Raw genomic sequence first — 19394 nt, forward strand, 5'->3', positions numbered from 1 at the left:
AAATACTTGAAAATAATGGTATTTCTTGTACTTGAAGAAACTAGAAACAAGTATAATTTAAGTTATATGAGACAAATCAAATTGTACCATATTACACAAATAAATGGTATTTCTGTTGTCAGGGCAACCAAAATTCAAAATACCTGTTCACAAAGACAATACAGGGATTTATAATATATAAAACACTCATAATGAAAACAAAATTCATGAGTATTTTTTTAAGAAACATCATTTCAAACTGTCTCTAAATATTAAATGTATGATGTTAAGTTAGAGATATACATGATTTGTTGCATAAATGACAAGAAATGTACAAGCCATAAACAACCACATCACATTGCTTCTACGAAGTTCTTAACGACACATCTCTAAACACCTTTGGTGACTTATTACAAAGCATAGTACATCTAGAAATAGTAAAGATAATTTCTTCAAATTTTCAGATTTGAAAATCAAAGGTCGAAGTATATTTTCATAAAATCAATGACAATAATTACCTGTTGTCTTGTTACAAGCATAATCAATACAGTTCTCACTACAAAGTTGATTACAGCTTGGTCCGTAAAATCCATCAATGCACTGTCCAAGACAGAATCCATCAATCTGTCTACATATACGTCCAATGCATTTATCACTACATATATTCATACATGTTGTTCCGAACCATCCAGTATTACATCCGGATATACACGACTTTGTAACTTTATCACAGTTACCATTCCTGCAGTTGGGACTACAATCGTTTGGGCAATTATTTGCACAAATAATATCACAGTCTTCTCCGGCATAACCAATCTTACACCCGAGAGAACAATCTCCACTGAACTGTTCACACATATCTTCTTTACACCTGTCGCTACACGTCAAATTGCAATACTCTCCATATTTTCCGTTGCGACAACCATCTAAGCATCGTCCATTTAAATCACATGTTCTTAGATATCCTTGTAAAACATATCTACAATTTTCTGGACAAGGAAACTGGCACATTGGACCATAATAGTTTTGTGTACATCCTGACAAACAATGACCTGTAACTCTGTCACACAAATGAGATTCACAATTTGAATTACAAGAAATGTTACAATTTTCACCATATGCTCCATTTAAACAACCGTCTTCACATGCCCCTGTGGTTTTATCACAATAAATATAGCCTCCGTAGTTTCTAGGGCGACAGTTCCTACTACAACGTATTTCGCAATCGGGACCATACCGACCCGGCTCGCAACTTGCACATATTCCATCCTTGTAATTTGGACAATCAGTGCAGTGAACAGGGCATGTTCTATCACAACGATAACCAAACCAGCCTTCCTCACAGTCACAGAAGCCTGTATCTGGATCACAGGTATTATTCAAGCAGTGAGGATTACACGTGTTTTGACACTGATCACCATAGTAACCACTCACACAGCCTCCAATACAGTTAGAACTATGGTCATCACAACTTTGTTGACATGTATTTGGGCATTTTGAACACAATTTATTTTCTACGTAATAATCATCAATACATTTTGAGCAAACGGAATTCCTGTTATAACTGAGAGCACAGGTTTCACAATTTGGTATCGTGCATTGTCTATCACACAGATAACCCTCACCAAACCAGCCTTTCTGGCAGCCGCTAAAACATTCTCCAGTCACGCTGCTACACACACCAAGACAGTGACGATCATCACAAGATCTACAACTGGTTTCATCTTTTCCTGTAATAATGTTCAATTTATTATTTAAATAATCAAATCTATGACTGGTTTCGCCTTTCCATAAAATAATGCTTAACTTATTATCTAAACAGATGAAGGGTTTATTAAATAAATATCTTTCTACTGTTATATTGGTTATGTACTTAAAGCTGCATGCCTCAAGACCTTTGTCAATTTTTTCCAAATTTAGAAAATAATTTTATTAGTATGAGATTAAAACATAAAGAAACTTTAAGTCACTCAGTACATTTTTAGGATGTGTTTATCAATGAAAATACTCTTTCAGTCAATTAAATTATGTAGAAAACTCTAAAGAACATTTGTTATGATACTGAACTGAAAATACTCTTTCAGCCAATAAAACATGAAGAAAACTCTAAAGAATATTTGTCATGATTCTGAACTGAGGAAAGCTAACTGTATTTTATATCAAACACATTAAATGGTTTATCATTTTCTATGTCTCTATTTTGTTTGTTTGCAATTAATGCAACAAGAGCTGTCGGAGGACAGCAATGCTCAACTATTCAACAGCCTTGCCACTTAAGAAAGTTAAATGAATGAACATGAAGTTGGCAAAGAAGCATATCTTTGGAAAAATGCAAAATAGAGTTATGGAACTGCAAGTCATTTCATCATAATGAATAAACAGGTGAAGTTTCACTCAATTCTCACAAATGGCAACTGATATGCCAGCTTCCAAAATAAGCGTAAACAAATCAGTAGGACGACAAATAGACAAGTGCAATAGCTCTATCTATTCTTTAAACAGACAAGCTAAAAGACCACAGCAACTAAATATTATCTCAAAGATGATACCTAAATTACAACAAGAGGACCATGATGGTCCTGAATCGCTCACCTATCCCCACATGACCCAGTGTTGAACTGAGTATGACGTCGTTATTTCTATTATTTGACATAGTGACCTAGTTTTTGAGCACATGTGACCTAGATATCATCAAGATAAAAAATTCTGACCAATTTTCATGAAGATCCATTGAAAAATATGACCTCTAGAGAGGTCACAAGGTTTTTCTATTATTTGACCTAATGACCTAGTTTTTGAAGGCACGTGACGCACTTTTGAACTTGACCTAGATATCATCAAGTGAACATTCTCACCAATTTTCATGAAGATCTCATGAAAAATATGGCCTCTAGAGAAGTCACAAGGTTTTTCTATTTTTCGACCTACTGACCTAGTTTTTGATTGCACACGACCCAGTTATGAACTTGACCTAGATATCATCAAGCTGAACACTCTCACCAATTTTCATGAAGATCCATTGAGAAATATGGCCTCTAGAGACATCACAAGGTTTTTCTATTTTTAGACCTACTGAGCTAGTTTTTGACCGCATGTGACCCAGTTTCGAACTTGACCTAGATATCATCAAGATGAACATTCTGATCAATTTTCACGAAGATCTCTTGAAAAATATGGCCTCTAGAGAGGTCACAAGGTTTTTCTATTTTTAGATCTACCGACCTAGTTATTGACCGCACGTGACCCAGTTTTGAACTTGACTTAGATATCATCAAGGTGAACATTCTGACTCATTTTCATAAAGATCATGTGAAAAATATGGCCTCTAGAGAGGTCACAAAGTTTTTCTATTTTCAGACCTACTGACCTAGTTTTTGACCCCACGTGACCCAGTTTCAAATTTGACCTAGATATCATCAAGGTGAACATTCTGACCAATTTTCATGAAGATCCATTGAGAAATATGGCCTCTAGAGAGGTCACAAGGTTTTTCTATTTTTAGACCTACTGACCTAGTTTTTGACCCCACGTAACCCAGTTTCAAACTTGACCTAGATATCATCAAGGTGAACATTCTGACCAATTTTCATGAAGATCCATTGAGAAATATGGCCTCTAGAGAGGTCACAAGGTTTTTCTATTTTTAGACCTACTGACCTAGTTTTTGACCCCACGTGACCCAGTTTCGAACTTGACCTAGATATCATCAAGGTGAACATTCTGACCAATTTTCATGAAGATCTCAAGAAAAAATTGGCCTCTAGAGAGGTCACAAGGTTTTTCTATTTTTAGACCAACTGACCTAGTTTTTGACCGCACGTGACCCAGTTTCGAACTTGACCTAGATATCATCAAGATGAACATTCTGACCAACTTTCATAAAGATCCCATGAAAAATGTGACCTCTAGAGTGGTCACAAGCAAAAGTTTACGCACGCACGCACGGACGGACGGACGCACGCACGGACGACGGACGACAGACGCCACGCGATCACAAAAGCTCACCTTGTCACTTTGTGACAGGTGAGCTAAAAATTCAAACATGTAAGTTTCTCCAAAAAGATTTGACAAAGGACTCAATTTACAATGGAACATTTACATACTGAACATTTCTACCAGAAATTATCAACCACTAGAAATTACCTGGATACATTCCAGCAACACAGCTTTTACAAACAACTTTTTCTTTCTTGTGTCCACATCTTGCACAGTTTTCAATGTTACATTGGTATATACACTTGTTGCCAAACCAGCCATCTTTACACTCGGGACATGTGCCGGTGAAGGAGTCACAATCTTGCGGTCCGTTCTTACACTTATCACTGCACCGAATGCACTGCTTCCTCTCTTCTTCCCAGTGATATCCTATACAAAATATATTCTTAATTTATTTAGGGGTCAAAAATAATTTTCAAATTGCTGACTCTAAGACATTTTGCAAGCGAAATGTTGTGCTTATATCCTAGACGAAATGAGCACTGCTGTTCAAAACCAATATTAGGGCTTTGCAACCAGCAAGGATCTAGATCCATGCATATGCCATACAGCATGTTATCATGTACTTCTGTCAACTTTGTTACTGCATTATATTTAAATCAGCATGCCTCCAGATCGTTCGACAACAACAACAACAAAAATTGTTTAGATATCTTGAAATAAATGCTATATTTCTTAAGTAGGTTTTAAAACTTAATTACTGACAAACTTTATGTTATGGAAACACATGAGAATTTGTTGTTTTTACTACTTTTTACTATGAAAATCAAAAAGCGTTTGTCACGCCTTTACTCCAGGTAAACTGTCTCAATTATAAATATCTATATTTTGAAGTCATTATTCACTACTTCAGCTACAGCGCTATTGGTTACGACAACGGGAAAATGTCTTTATTGCTGCTGCGGTCCGGGGTTCAATTCCCGACATGGTCATCTTTTTTTCTTGATTTGGAACTTTTAAAATATTTTAGAAACAAAAATTCATATTCTAATGTTCATAATATGACCATACTTCAATTTGAAAGAAAGATTATTGTTTAGCCAAATCTGGAGGCATGCTGCTTTAAAGCAAGGTTCTGTAAAATCAATGAATTATGTGGGCATCTCATGCGTTTAGCCAAAGATAATATTTTTATACTTCTGAAGATAAACTGAACAGGAATATTAATCCTTTATGAATATTAATGTTCACAGTTTATTATTTAAGTAATAATAAATCTGTTCCTATATTTTATCAGTTAATAAAATATGGGCAGGAGTTTGAATGCGTAGTAATTAAATCACGAGTGCGTAGCACAAGTGATTTAATTATTCGCATCCAAACGACTGCCCATGTTTTATTAATTGATAAAATTATTGGGACATATTCATTATTTCGATTCTAACAACGCAAATACTTCGCATTTTACAGTACTACATTTTCAGCGTAATACGTCATTCGGGTCATATGCTGTTACAGTTTACCCCCTATAGTTAGAAAGTGTTGCATAGCCAATGGAACGTACAGATATTTGTTTCTTTTTTATCAGATTTTGGAGAAGTATTTATAAATTAGTAATCTAACAGCTCGGAAACTAATTATGAACAGAATCATCAAATTTGGCGAGTTGACCCTGTGTTACGAGTGACGAGCTTAACTTTTATATTACGTCACATCATTATGACGTAATACTTTATGTCATACATTTATGACGTCACCGCTGAATCTTAATTGAGCTAATTGAATTCGCTCGAAGAGATCAGAACGTGTTTTACGGTCCTACACATAAGTCAATATGACTTTTATCATATTTATGTTTTTGAAATGCTGTTTTCAACCGTTTGGCCATGAAATAATTCGTATGTAATGGAACTGAAGTAGAATCTCTTATGTCACAATCATAGGGGGTGAAATGTAACAGCCAACCATATTTTATCGTAGATTCATGTATAGGCAATTTCGCTATATGTTTATATAGCAATTGCTGCGGATCGTGTTAGAATATATCTATAAATTATGTACGACTCACCAGGCTGACACTGCCAACAGTAGGTATTCCCATTGATATTAACATCACATCTTTTACAGTTGCTAAATGGACAATCCTGTTCCTGGCATCTGGGTCCCATATAGGGCGGCTTACAACCAAACAAGCAGTTACCGAAATGATCACAGGTGTCGAAACCTTTCACTCCATTACAATTGTCACCACATGGTAGATTACATAGCGGTCCATACATACCAGCGCTGCAACTGTATTCGGGATAAACTTAAATACATGTATATTCATCTTTTATTATCCTGTTTTTATTACCTATAGATTTTGCCCGTAAGAATATTCAAATGCTGACAAAACTGAGAGAAAAATGTCTAGGTTTTTGAAAGAGGTTCAACAGAGAAGCAGGTACAATGTATTAAATTTAAAGAGATACAGCTTCTGAATGTCAAGGGCGTAAGTCATAGATTTCCAGTTTAGAAAGCAGTAAGAATGTTTAGTTGAAGCAAGTTTTGAAATATTTCTCTACAGTCAATATAAAACTAATATTTCTCAATGTCGTTTTAACCTGAACTTCTAAAATTATGTGTATAATTATTAAAGAAGCAATGCAATGGACAAACTTACTACAGTATTACAGGTACATCAAATAGAAAACAAAAACAAGAGCTGTCCGTAAGACAGAATGCTCAACTTTTCTCAGTGCTTGACTCTGAATTAGAGTTTGACTATAAAAAAACTCTAACCAAAACATTCTAAGTTAAAAAGGGGCATATCCCTGTCAAAATTCAAACCAGAATTATGGGGATTGTTTCTTCTGGTGTAGACTTTGATAGTAAATAACTGAAGTTTCATTTCAAAAGCTTTCATAGTAACAGAGATATTTGACTTCATCAAAAAATTTAACCAAAAACTTCTAAGTTAAAAAGGGGCATAACTCTGTCAAAATTCAAATCAGAGTTATATGGATTATTTCTTTTGGTGTAGACTTTGATAGTTAATAACTATTATATGTTTCAAGTCAAAAGCTTTGATAGTAACAGAGATATCTAACTTTATCAAAAACTTTAACCAACGGCGATGGAGATGCCGATGCTGGGGCGAGTGCAATATCTCTACTTTTTCTTCGAAAAGTCGAGCTAATAACCAGTAGGTTAGATAAAGTGTCTCACCTTGTACACTGTTCTATAGTGGAGGCGGATATTGTACATTCCTGACAACCATCGAAATTACATCTCATGTCACATTTGTCATTCTTCCAGCCAGGCTTGCACCCGAATGTGCACACACCATTGTCTGGGTGGCAGTAGGCCTCGCCATATAGACAGTTTGAACAATTGCTATCACATTCTACCAACCCTGAAACAGAGAGAGATGTTTTCTGTATTTGTTAAACAGTTTGCTATGGATAAACATGTCTTAGTCTTTGATGCTATTTTTCAACAGTATTTCCATCATGCTAGCAAATGCTTATGAATTTTGTCAAGAGAACATTTTCTCCTCAAGTAACTGAGAATTTTCCCATATAATTCAATGGATATATGACCGAATAGCAGATTTAAGTAGGGGCGGCAGTTGTAGGTAGTGTTGGTGCTGATAGCACAGATTTGTGTAAAACTGAAAAATTAACAAGAGGGCCATGATGGCCCTATATCGCTCACCTGTTATCATTGCACTTGAGGACAAGAAGGTCCTCAGCAAAAATATCTAAGTCCAAAGGACAGTAACAACAAAGGGAAGAAATTTAACCAAAAAGAAAAAAAAAATCTTACAAGGTACAGATATATCAAAATACGCCTAAAAATTGGAGGTACCATCCATGTTGTACCAGACAAAAGTGGTCTCGGTTTTTCCCTACGGCCAATAATAAAAAAGTTACTAAAAATAAGCTATTTATAGTAACGTAAAAGGGAAGTAATTAAAAAAAAAAGATATTGTAAGTGAACAAAGGAAGGACCTGCCAAATAAATCTGTTGACATAAATGAAATTTCAGATCAGTATCTTCATAAGTTACGGAGATATACCAATTTTAATTTGAAATAAAGGGAGGTAATCTGACATAAAATCAGTCCATAGTTATCTACCCTGATTGTCTCAGTTTAGCTAATGACAATAATGAAATTTCAAATAAGTCCTATATACTTACAGATATAAATCCATTTTGATTACAATCAGGGGAGGAAATCAGATATAAAATAACTCTGAACCTACGCTTGGATCTGATTTGTCATGGAATCCAAGAATTATTGTTGTTGAAGTTATTTTGGAAGTTTGTATCAAACAAAACCATAAATGAAGTCTCTATATGGCTGCAAAAGCCAAAATAGCCAATTTTGGACCTTTAAGGGGCCATTACTCTGGAACCCATGATGAAATCTGGCCAGTTCAAGAAAGGAACCAAGATCTTATGGTGATACAAGTTGTGTGCAAGTCTGGTTAAAATCGAATCATAAATGAAGCTGCTATTGTGCAGACAAGGTCAAAATAGCTAAATTTGGCCCTTTCAGGGGCCATAACTCTGGAACCCATTATGGGATCTGGCCGGTTCAACTAAGGAATCAAGATCTTATGGTGACACAAGTTTTGTGCAAGTTTGGTTAAAGTCAAATCATAAATGAAGCTGCTATTGTGCAGACAAGGTCAAAATAGCTAATTCTGGCCCTTTCAGGGGCCATAACTCTGGAACCCATACTGGAATCTGGCCAGTTCAAGAAAGGAACCAAGATCTTATGGTGATACAAGTTGTGTGCAAGTTTGGTAAAAATAAAATCATAAATGAAATCACTATCGTGCAGACAAGAAATTATTGACGGACGCACGCACGCCGCACTGACGACGGACGAAGGGTGATCACAAAAGCTCACCTTGTCACTATGTGACAGGTGAGCTAAAAACAAATCTCAAAAATTAAAACACATCTAAGGCAGACAGAATTCAGATTCAAGTTTTAAGGTAACTATTGATGAAATCTTAAATGGTTCTCCATTTGCAACATAATTCTGATGTAAATAACCCATAATATCTGGAAAAAGGAGGTCTGTACAGGGATGTGGAAATCCCAATATTTTTCACTTGTCCATGGACAAGTGTGACTTAAGTTAAATCCACTTGTCCGCGGTAAATTTCACTGGTCCAGATTTTCAACATTATAACCTGCATGAAATTGCCAATAATTATCTATTTCGGACAATGATCTACAGGGAGTAAAGAAAGCAAACATAATACAGGCTAGGGAACATGTAACAGATACAGTATAACAAAAAGCCATGCCCAAAACATTGCAATAATTTGTCCAGAATTCTACATTTTCGGTTTCTTTTTCTTCAAGTTACTGTGTGCAAATTAACGCAAGACCAAGACCAACAGCCATTTAGAAAACAGAGAAGGATGCTAAATTTATATGCAAGTGCATGGTCTTTCCAAAACTGCAACAATCGAGAGCCCCTCAGCAGCTAAAACATGGATTCACCATAAACTTGAACCAACAGTGTTACTTAATATTCTCCCTTTTTCTTAATTTATACCTAAAAGTCCATGCTTGTCTGTGGACAAAAGGAACTAAGAAAGAAGAGCTGTCCATAAGACAGCTAATGCACGAGCTATTGGAATTGTTGTCCCAGAAGCAGGAATATTACCCTAAATGTTAAAATAATATCTTTAGAGTTTCAATCAAGTATCTGCAAAAGTTTTGGAGATAGTAATTAACATGCAAAACTTTAACCAGACGTTTTTCAGTTCAAAAGGTGACATAATTTTGTAAAAATTCATGTGAGAGTTATGGGATTGATGCTTTGACCTAGTTTTATAAACCCAAAGAAACGTGTGAAGTTTCAATTCAATATTTGCATTAGTTTCTGAGATAGTAACTTGTATGCAAAACTTAAAACCAGGTTTTTTTAAGTCCAAAAAGGGGGCAAAATTTGCCCAAAATACACGTCAGAGTTACGGAACTTGACCCAGTGAGGTTGGTATTTGACCTAGAAAAGGAAAAAATAAGTTTCAAAGCTATACCTTAACATAATAGAGCTCTGTATGTACTTGCATGCAAAACTTTAACCAGGATTTTCTAAGTCTTAAAATGGGGCATAATTTAGCTAAAATGCATGCTAGAGTTATGGGACTTTTGTTGGGTTTAACGCTGCACTGACACAATTATAAGTCATATGGTGACTTCCCAGCTTTGATGGTGGAGGAAGACCCGAGATGCCCTTCCATGCATTATTTCATCTACCTGTGTAGAACCACTGACCTTCCGTAAGCCAGCTGGATGGCTTCCTCACATGAAGAATTCAACGCCCCGAGTAAGGCTCGACACACATCAGTGAGGAGCAGTTGGTTTGAAGTCAACAACACTAACCACTCGGCAACGGAGGCCTCTAAGTTTTTTTTATTATAAGATTTATATAGCGCCCTTTTCAGATCAATTTTCATTAAAAGGGGTGTTTAAGGGTTAAAATGCCCCACCAGGGCGCTAATTCATCCTTACTAGTACAGACACAGAGCGATTGCCCGGGGGGCCCAGAGTGAGACAAAGCCCCCCCAAAAGAGATCAGAAAAACAGATACGGCTTGTTTGGCTAACTTTGCCTGCTCGTTGCGAATAGACAGCCGTTTCTTTAACGTGCCCAGTGTATGCATGATACAGCAAGGATTGCCCGGGTCTTGCCGTAACTCAAGTTGGGTGGGACTGAAAAAGGGTTTCCGAAAATTCCCCATAGCGCCGGGGGTCGAAACCCCAGGTTGGAAGGCCAGGTGCAAAACCCCTGAGTATCCCTCCACCTTGTTTGGGATTTATGCTATCAATAGTGTTTTATAACCCCCAAAGAAATGTGAAGTTTTTAATTTAATAACTGAAATAGTTTTGGAGATAATAACTCGCATGCAAAACTTTAACAAAGATTTTTCGAAGTCCAAAAATGGGATTTAATTTGGCTAAAATGCATGTCAGAGTTATGGGACTTGACCCAGTGAGGTTGGTAATGACCTAGAAAAAGAAACAAGAGCTGTCAGTGGACAGCGCGCTCGACTATTCTTAGTGCTTGATAGTATAATATAAGCTATGAGTAAAACTTTAACATTACAATTAGCATATTCTAAGTCAAAAAGTGGCCATAATTCAGTCAAAATGCTGGGTAGAGTTGCCTCCTCCTTTTTACAGACTGGGGTCATGATGGTAAACAAGTATGCAAAATATGAAAGCAATATCTCAATGGACTTTGAAAATATTTGGGGTGGTACGCAAACTTTAGCATTTATTTTAAGTCGAAAAGGGGCCATAATTCAGTCAAAATGCTGGGTAGAGTTGCCTCCTCCTTTTTACAGACTGGGGTCATGATGGTAAACAAGTATGCAAAATATGAAAGCAATATCTCAATGGACTTTGAAATATTTGGGGTGGTACGCAAACTTTAACATTTGTGTGACGCTAACGCTCACGCCGACGTCGGGGCGAGTAGGATAGCTCCCCTATTCTTTGAATAGTCAAGCTAAAAATAAGTTTCAAAGCTACATGCCTTTAAATGACAGCTGTATGTACTTGCATGCAAAACTTTAACCGGAGTGTGACGCCGACACTAGGGTGAGTAGAATCGCCCGAACAAATCGAATAGTCAAGTTAATAAAACAAACTTGTCTGACATCTATATAGGAATTCCACACCCTTGCTGTACTACTAGACCATCCCTTACAGGCTTTGTCGGGCCTCTGTGGCTTACGCGAAGTTGGTGGTTTTATCCAGGTGCCCACGCGTGATGAAATAATGCACGGTTGGGCATCCGGGGTCTCCCTCACCATCAAAGCTGAAATGTCGCCATATGACCTACAAATCAGGGATCATCCTACAAGGCGATTTGAGCGATATCGTCGCTTTAAAGTCGGCCACTTCGCCTAATTATCGCCTCTGGGCGAAATCCGAATCGCCGAGTTTTTCAGCGAGTGATTATCTGTTTGTAAAACTTTATGCATATTCTAGATTAAATTATCGATAAATCCATAGTCAAGCCCGCCTACTCGCCTATCAAACTTCAGCCAATCGTAGCGTTAATATCCCACAGTGCCAATCAATAATATTATAAGCCGCCGCCATTTTGAAAATTTTCAATCGGCGTGTAAAAAGCCGATAAACTTAATGAGAGCATGATCTTATGCAACACTTGTATATTATTCTTTCATTTTATTAAAGATTACTTCAAAATCTATTTCAATTACCATGATTACGGTCAATTTCTGTAAATGAATTGCTTGGGTACTGCGGATAAAAAATTATTTCGCGGACGTCAGAACTGCCGTGCAAAATATTGTAAAAAGATCGCCATTACCTACGAGTTTGGTGTTATTTTCGCCAAAAATAAATAAATGAATGAATTAAATGTATAAATCTGAACAAGTTGATGCAAAAATCAGGCATTATAAAAGCACGAAAATCGAAATATGAATGAAAAATTTCATGGCGTTTTGATCGTGCACCTGTTAAATTATGAGTTTCGGACATGTAAATTTCGTATAAAAATTTAAAGGCGACTTTTTCATAGCTAAGTTTATACTTTATTTAGAAATTCATGAAAATGATAATGCAAAAATCAATTTCCTTAAATAATTACTGTTTATAAGTTACAGCTACACCCATAGAAAGTGTAGTGTTTCCTGCAGGCCTTTTTAACATGGCGCAGCGCCATGCCCCGTTTGAAGTGCCGCCAAGCTGCCCTTCAAACCGCCCGTTTGCGCCACGTGCCCTTTTATTCTATGAAGCTTGTATATTTATCTTGACAAGTGCCCTTTCAAAACCGGTCTGGAAAGCCAATGTCCGCGGGCCATGTTCCGTGTATTGTACCGTCAATTAGCAGCTGTGATCAACAGGTCGACACGTGGGTGCATCAACCGTGAATGACCCTGATTAAGAACTGACAGGATTATGCAATCAATTACAGTTTTATGATAGTTTAAAGGCAAAGAAAATCTCCTTATAAGTGACCCCCCCCCCTCCAAATACCAGACTTTTTAATCTCCAATATACAAGATCCTGTCTGGTCCAGTCTGATAAGGGTCCATAAAACCCCTGTAGACTTGATATGTAGCCTAATTATTGTCAGAGAATCAATACAATACAATACAATATCATTTTATTGCATTAAACATATTACAATGCTTATAGCACAATACATTTTAAACATAAGCAGATGAAAACATATCCAAAAGAGATAGAAAAGGACATTCGTAGATTCATATTTCTACTTATAACAGTGAACCATTGATTTTATATATACATATTTCTTACTCTATTCGTTTTAAAACAACAAAAAAATAATTATAATTATGCAATTCGGATTTTATTTGCAAAGAAGATGAATTTAGCTAATTGATTTATTGACTTTTTAGATTTACAATTCATAATCGAATCGAACTTATTCAAAGTTGGCCATCGGCAGTAATAGGGTTTAAGGTATTTTTTTCTAAGTTCGCGGTAGTTGGGACACACTAGCAAGAAATGATATTTTTTTTCTAATGTATTCATATTACAAGATTTACAAATACGTTGATTGCATTCAGTGTTATCATAGCGACCTGTTTCAATAAATAAGTTGTGCGAGGATGTTCTAAATTTCGACAGTGCAATTTTGTATTTATTTTCCGATATACAATTTAAATACTGTTCAGTTTCAAAGTTGTGTTTAAAGATACAGTATGATTGCAGGCGGGCCGAGTTATTAATATCAGTGTACCAACGTTGTAAGTATACATCAAAAATACGCTGTTTAATAACTTGAAATGGAATATCTATAATAAATTGATGATTCCAAATGTAATTTAATCCATGTGTATCTAGTATTGTTTTTACCTGACTAGCCCAGTTTTTACCTCTATAGTCTATACCGTTGTCAACGTCTGACTTAAGGAACATATATGTTTGTTTAACTATTGAATTATCGGGATGCTTTAGGATTTTAATCCAATATTTTATAATGTTGATTTTTCTAACAACAGATAGTGGCATACATCCAAGCTCACCATATAGAGCGGATAGATTTGTAGAGCGTTTTACGCATAATACTCGACGCAAAAATTTAGTATGAACTAATTCAATATCTGTTGCTTCGTGCATTCCCCATATTTCAGAGCCGAAGTGGAGGATTGAACCTACAAGACTGTCAAACAAATAAAGTATCTGTTTAACTGGTAATTCGATGTTATTTAGAATTGAGAACAGGCTATATAAAGCCCGCGACGCATGTTGTGCAATACATTTTTGACTGCGGTACCAATTACCATTTTTAAATAATGTGATACCAAGGTATTTAAAGGATGTTACGGTTTCCACTGGGGTGTTATAAATATAAAAGTTATGATAGGTGTGTCGGCCTTTCTCGAATATCATTGCCTGAGTTTTTGATACATTTATTTTTAATCCCCATCTCTGACAATAGTTTACAAGATCGTCAAGCATCGATTGGAGGGTCTCTGGTGATTTTGCGAAAAGCACTTGATCGTCAGCATAAAGTAACAAGAAATATTGAAGTTCATTTACAGTAAAAATATCTGCCATATTTGACTTAATATGCTGAGAAATGTCGTTTACGAAAAACATAAAGAGGAGAGGGGAACTCGGGTCCCCTTGTTTTAACCCGATATTTGAGGCGAAAAAGTTGGACGTCTGGGAATTGAACCATACACAGGACCTAAAAACCGTGTACATTGATTTCAAGGCTTGTACTAACTTTCTGCTGACGTTTTCTTTCAACAGTTTTTGAAAAAGAAATGATCTATCTATTTTATCAAAGCACTGCATGTAATCGATAAAGATACCGTATAGTTTTTGTCCCGAAGCCAGAACCTTGCTTATCACTGAATGCAGAATAAAAATACAGTCTATTATTGATTTACCTTTTTGAAAACCAAATTGCCTTTTATCAAGTTTTTCATATTTATTGGACCATATTGTTAACCTATTTAAAAGTAACTGAGAGTATATTTTGGCAAGAACGTTAATTAAGGTGATACCGTGATAATTTTTTGCGTCGTTTATATCTCCTTTTTTGAAGATCGGTGTGATGATACCGTTTCCCCAGGAAGTAGGGTATTCGCCACTACTCAACAACCTATTGTAAAGTGTAATCAAGAAAGGTGAGATTAAATCGTAACTTGCCTTAAATATTTCGCTTGTTAAGTTGTCTAAGCCGGGCATTTTATTATTATTTTGTGAAAAAACCGCTGTCCGTACTTCCGCATCTGTAAATGCACAATCTAAATCTTGGTCAATTTGGTCATTGTTTAATTCCGGGCCTGCATTTTCGGTGTCTGAGTGCTCATTACCAAACATCGATTTAAAATGATCAAAAAGGCTGCTTATGTTAAGATTATCAGCCTTGGGTGAATTACTTTTCAAGGACTTTTTTATTTTCTCCAGAACAATCGAGGTTGGGATTTGGCCAAATTACCTATTTTTTGCCCTTCTTACAATTTGTATTTATGCTGCGATTTTTTCTTAGTCCTATTATACTTTGTTCTTGCTTGAGTAAATAATATCCTATTATTGTCACTTTTGTTTCTATTAAAATTATTTCTTGCTCTTTTAAAATTCAATTTTGCAGATTGACAATTTTCGTCGAACCATTTCTTATTCGGCTTTCTCGGCGTTTTGGATTTATGGGAATGAAAGTCAGTATTTTTTCCAAAAGATGCGAAAGCGCAGTCATGTAACACACTAGTGAACCTGTCTACCACGTGATCAATTGGTGACGTTGATATACTGTCTGTTAAGTTACTTATAATATCCCGATTGTTTGTAAGCTGTAATCGGAAAAACGGAACTTTCTCACTGTCCCAAATTATTTTTCTGTTCAATTTTATTGCCTACAGATAAATTACTTATTTCCTGTGTGTTTGCATTTCATTGATTGAAATGCTTTTTTTCGGAATGTACAAAAAATTATTTTAATTGATAATATACTAATTTTGATTGCTCAGTCATGCTGAGTAACGTCCTGGCCAATTAAATTATAACTCTTATAGCAAAGCAATTCTAACTTCTTCACAATAAAATAATTATTTAAAACTTAATAAGAGAAATTACAAGTTTGTTTGTTCAATGATTATGATCTTTTTATCAAAAGTAACAAAATAAAACCAGAAAAAAATGATAATTGCTGGATTTTATTAGAAATTAAAGAAGCGTTCAGTTGCATTTTTAACAGATAAAAAAGGAATATGGACAGAAGGATTTTATATATTAAAAATGCATAACACCCCTTGTGTTGTCTAAATAAAGTTTCTTTATGTATAATAGAATCCAGCAATAAAGATATATTGTTCAAAATACACATAATTTATTATTTCTAAAAGCTATGTGCCTGAATGCTTTTTTTTAATATTTTTGATAAAAAACAGCAATAATGAGATGTAATTGTTAAGAGACTTGATTTATTAAAAATATGATAAAACACTGTTGTATCTTATCACTTAGCCCAAATTTAATCAAGCTTTCTAAACTCGTAATAAAGGTGAGAACTGATTTGCTATAAAGGTGAGAAATATCACCTGTAATTTATTTACTGCACAGTAGCTATACAGTAGCTTATTATGATAAACAGAAGCAAGTCTATCAATGGTCCAGACTTGTGTACTGGCCCTTACCGCCAATACGCAGACCTTATCATCCCCATAGGCCACATACCAGACATACCAGAATCAGTGTCTTTAATTGGGAATAGTAGATGAAAATTTGTTTGTTTTTAGCACGTCGACGGTGAAGCAACATGTAGCCTTTTTACGGAAGATATGATTGAAACGGTCAATTAAACAATAATTATTTTAAAAGGTTGTAATCATTTAAAATGTAGATTGATTATCGCACATTTTCGATGCGCTAATTAGGCCTTTAAAAATAAAATATTGAAGGTTTGCCGATCGCCGACCAACCCATGAAAATTGACCAGACTCAAAATATTTTATATCGATTTTATCTACAAGATTTATTTTATTCCTTTACGGATATCATTTATAAAAATAATAAGATAAACGTTTAAGCTTTAGAATGATACCAAATTCATTAAAATCGACCGATGTCTTGATTTGTAATATTACGAAGCACATTCATGACCCGCTGATGCAGAAGTCGTCGCCATCTTGAAAATTTGAAAACGTACATCGGTATGAAAATAACCGATAACTTAGCGATTAAGTTATAAAAACTGATCGAGATTTAAATGAATAAACTAAAAATGCAAGGCCCTAGTTTTGTTTTCATAAATAATTTGTCAAAATGATTTCATAAGGCCGAAATTTAAAATGAAAGTGCACAGCCGCATGCGTCAAGCAAGCCGAAATTTTGAGTTATTACTCGCAATGAACCATTGGTATTCACATTTATGTTTATATTACTGAATAATGTGTGATTAGACGAAAAAACATCAACAGATTCATAGTCAGTCACTGTATGTATCGCAAAAACATCCGAGCAACGGGGGAGTGATAAAAATAGTGGCAGACGATCTAATCTAGCAAATTTCACAGCATATACTTTTTACATCGCATTCTACTTTCGTTTTCGCATGCCCAGAACACTAGCAAAATATAACTTTCCGACTCGACCTGTCGTCTAAATCTTACTGGCAAGTAAGAACAATGGGTTTAATCACCAATATAGGTACAAAGTCATTGATTACGTGTAGATTTGACGAACTGCCTATTCTCTTAACGTAAATCAGTGGTGAAATGATATGATTGAGTCATCGACAAAATAAAGTTGCGCACTGATAGTTGTTCAATAAAACTTGTTGCTTATTAATTATCACCTGAAATCTGTCTCTGAAAATGCAAGCTAACACTTCATAAGGGTAACAGAATAAGAATGTTTGAAAGTATGAATCATCAGTGTCATCTTTAAACAAAAGAAAGGAAAGCACTTTCACAACATGCCATGGTAGGCATTATAAAGAATACTACAAAATATCTATCCCATATCTGAGATATGAAAGATTCTCAAATTCAATGAGAAAATAGTATGTAAAATGACGCCGACAAGCGTTCTAGGATGAATGCCCTTTCAATGCCAAACCGCGCGTTAAAAGTGCCCCTTTTCAAGGGAAGCACCATGCCCCTTTAAGAGTCTGCAGGAAACACTAAAGTGGATATATGATATATAGGCAGGAAACTGAATGCTATGCCGATTCTTCTCCTTAAATTCCTCAACTTCTCCCTAAATTCTGCGGAGAGAGAAGTCACTTCTCCCTAAAATTTTGACCTAGGACGACCCCTGCAAATATGGACGCATTGGTTGAGAGGGCTAAGACGCTTTCCTAGGGAGGTGAAGGCCCCTGGTTCGAATCCTGGCTACTCCCAATGCGGTGTGTCCTTGAGCAAGGCACTTTATCATGATTGCCTCAGTCGACCCAGCTGTAAATGGGTACTGGTCAGCAAATTGCTGGGGGTGACTCACCCCGGGTGAGGTATAATTGGTTTTAACTGTTCTTAATATAGGGTCGCAGAAAAGCTCTATAGAGCTTATGATAATTGTTTCACCAAGCGACGGTAAATAGAACTTACCTTTTACCTTTAAATGTGTCTCAACAAAAACAAAACAAAACTGACAGGCTTGTCCAAACGTAGAGATCCATACCTCTAGAATCAGTATATATTCAGATTCTAGAATTTCAAATTCATACACATAAACACAGACTCTTGGAGGTCAGGACCCCACACTCCCTTTAAACCTGTTGACTTTGGCTGGGGTAGAGACAGGAGGTGGGCCTTCCCTCCATGGCAGTGTCTGTTTTATGGGTCTAAAAATAACTCTAAATTCAGCATAATTTGTTTGTTAAATTAGCTAAAAGCGACGTTAAATAAAGTTTATCTTATCTTGTCTAGAATGCGGACTAAGATATCAGACGGAATAGCCATTTCCCCAGGGCTTGATAAATTATGATACCCGGATGTTTTCATACCAGTCCGAGTACCGATCTACATATGACAAACAATCAATACTTTAGCTTTCCTCACCAAAAGTAAAAGCTAACACAAGTAGTCCGATGGGAGACAGTTTTCCAGCTATTGAACATAACATCATCCTCTCTTAAAGTCTTTATTTATCCATCTAAAATGTGGTTTTTCAACGTTTGACATTTCGACGAAAATAGGCGGTGATTCGATTAACTAACACTAACGTGATAATCGCTAAGCGCGTTTCCAGCAAAAATGTATGACGTACCATTTGGGTCAAAAGTCTGAAATCGCTCGAGCGGTACCATAATACACGGTAAGCGTGTAAATTTACACGCTCACCGTGTAAATTTATACGTTAAGCGTGTTTTTTTACACGGTTAGCGTATAAAATACACGCTAAGCGCGTAAATTTACACGCTTACCGTGTAAATTTACACGCTCAACGTGTATTTTCGTTGACCCGATTCCTAATTTAGAATTCGAGCGAATAGACCAATCAAAATTTAGTTTA

At 35.8% G+C, this 19394-nt stretch overlaps 1 protein-coding gene across 1 annotated transcript in view; it reads right to left on the bottom strand.

Annotated features, from left to right (window-relative positions):
- LOC123523873 (multiple epidermal growth factor-like domains protein 11) overlaps positions 1 to 19084 on the bottom strand; it is a 42185-nt gene extending 23101 nt beyond the window's left edge. Inside the window, exons 1-5 of the mRNA XM_045301612.2 lie at positions 18941 to 19084; positions 7123 to 7309; positions 5984 to 6207; positions 4123 to 4344; positions 498 to 1709 (exon numbers count right to left, since the gene is read on the bottom strand). Of these exons, the coding sequence (XP_045157547.2) occupies positions 498 to 1709; positions 4123 to 4344; positions 5984 to 6207; positions 7123 to 7309; positions 18941 to 19007 (1912 nt within the window). The 5' untranslated portion in view covers positions 19008 to 19084. The remainder of the gene's footprint in view (positions 1 to 497; positions 1710 to 4122; positions 4345 to 5983; positions 6208 to 7122; positions 7310 to 18940) is intronic.
- Between the last annotated feature and the right edge of the window lie 310 nt (positions 19085 to 19394).

Source organism: Mercenaria mercenaria, chromosome 3, assembly GCF_021730395.1.
Source record: "Mercenaria mercenaria strain notata chromosome 3, MADL_Memer_1, whole genome shotgun sequence".
In the NCBI taxonomy this organism is placed as follows: domain Eukaryota; kingdom Metazoa; phylum Mollusca; class Bivalvia; order Venerida; family Veneridae; genus Mercenaria; species Mercenaria mercenaria.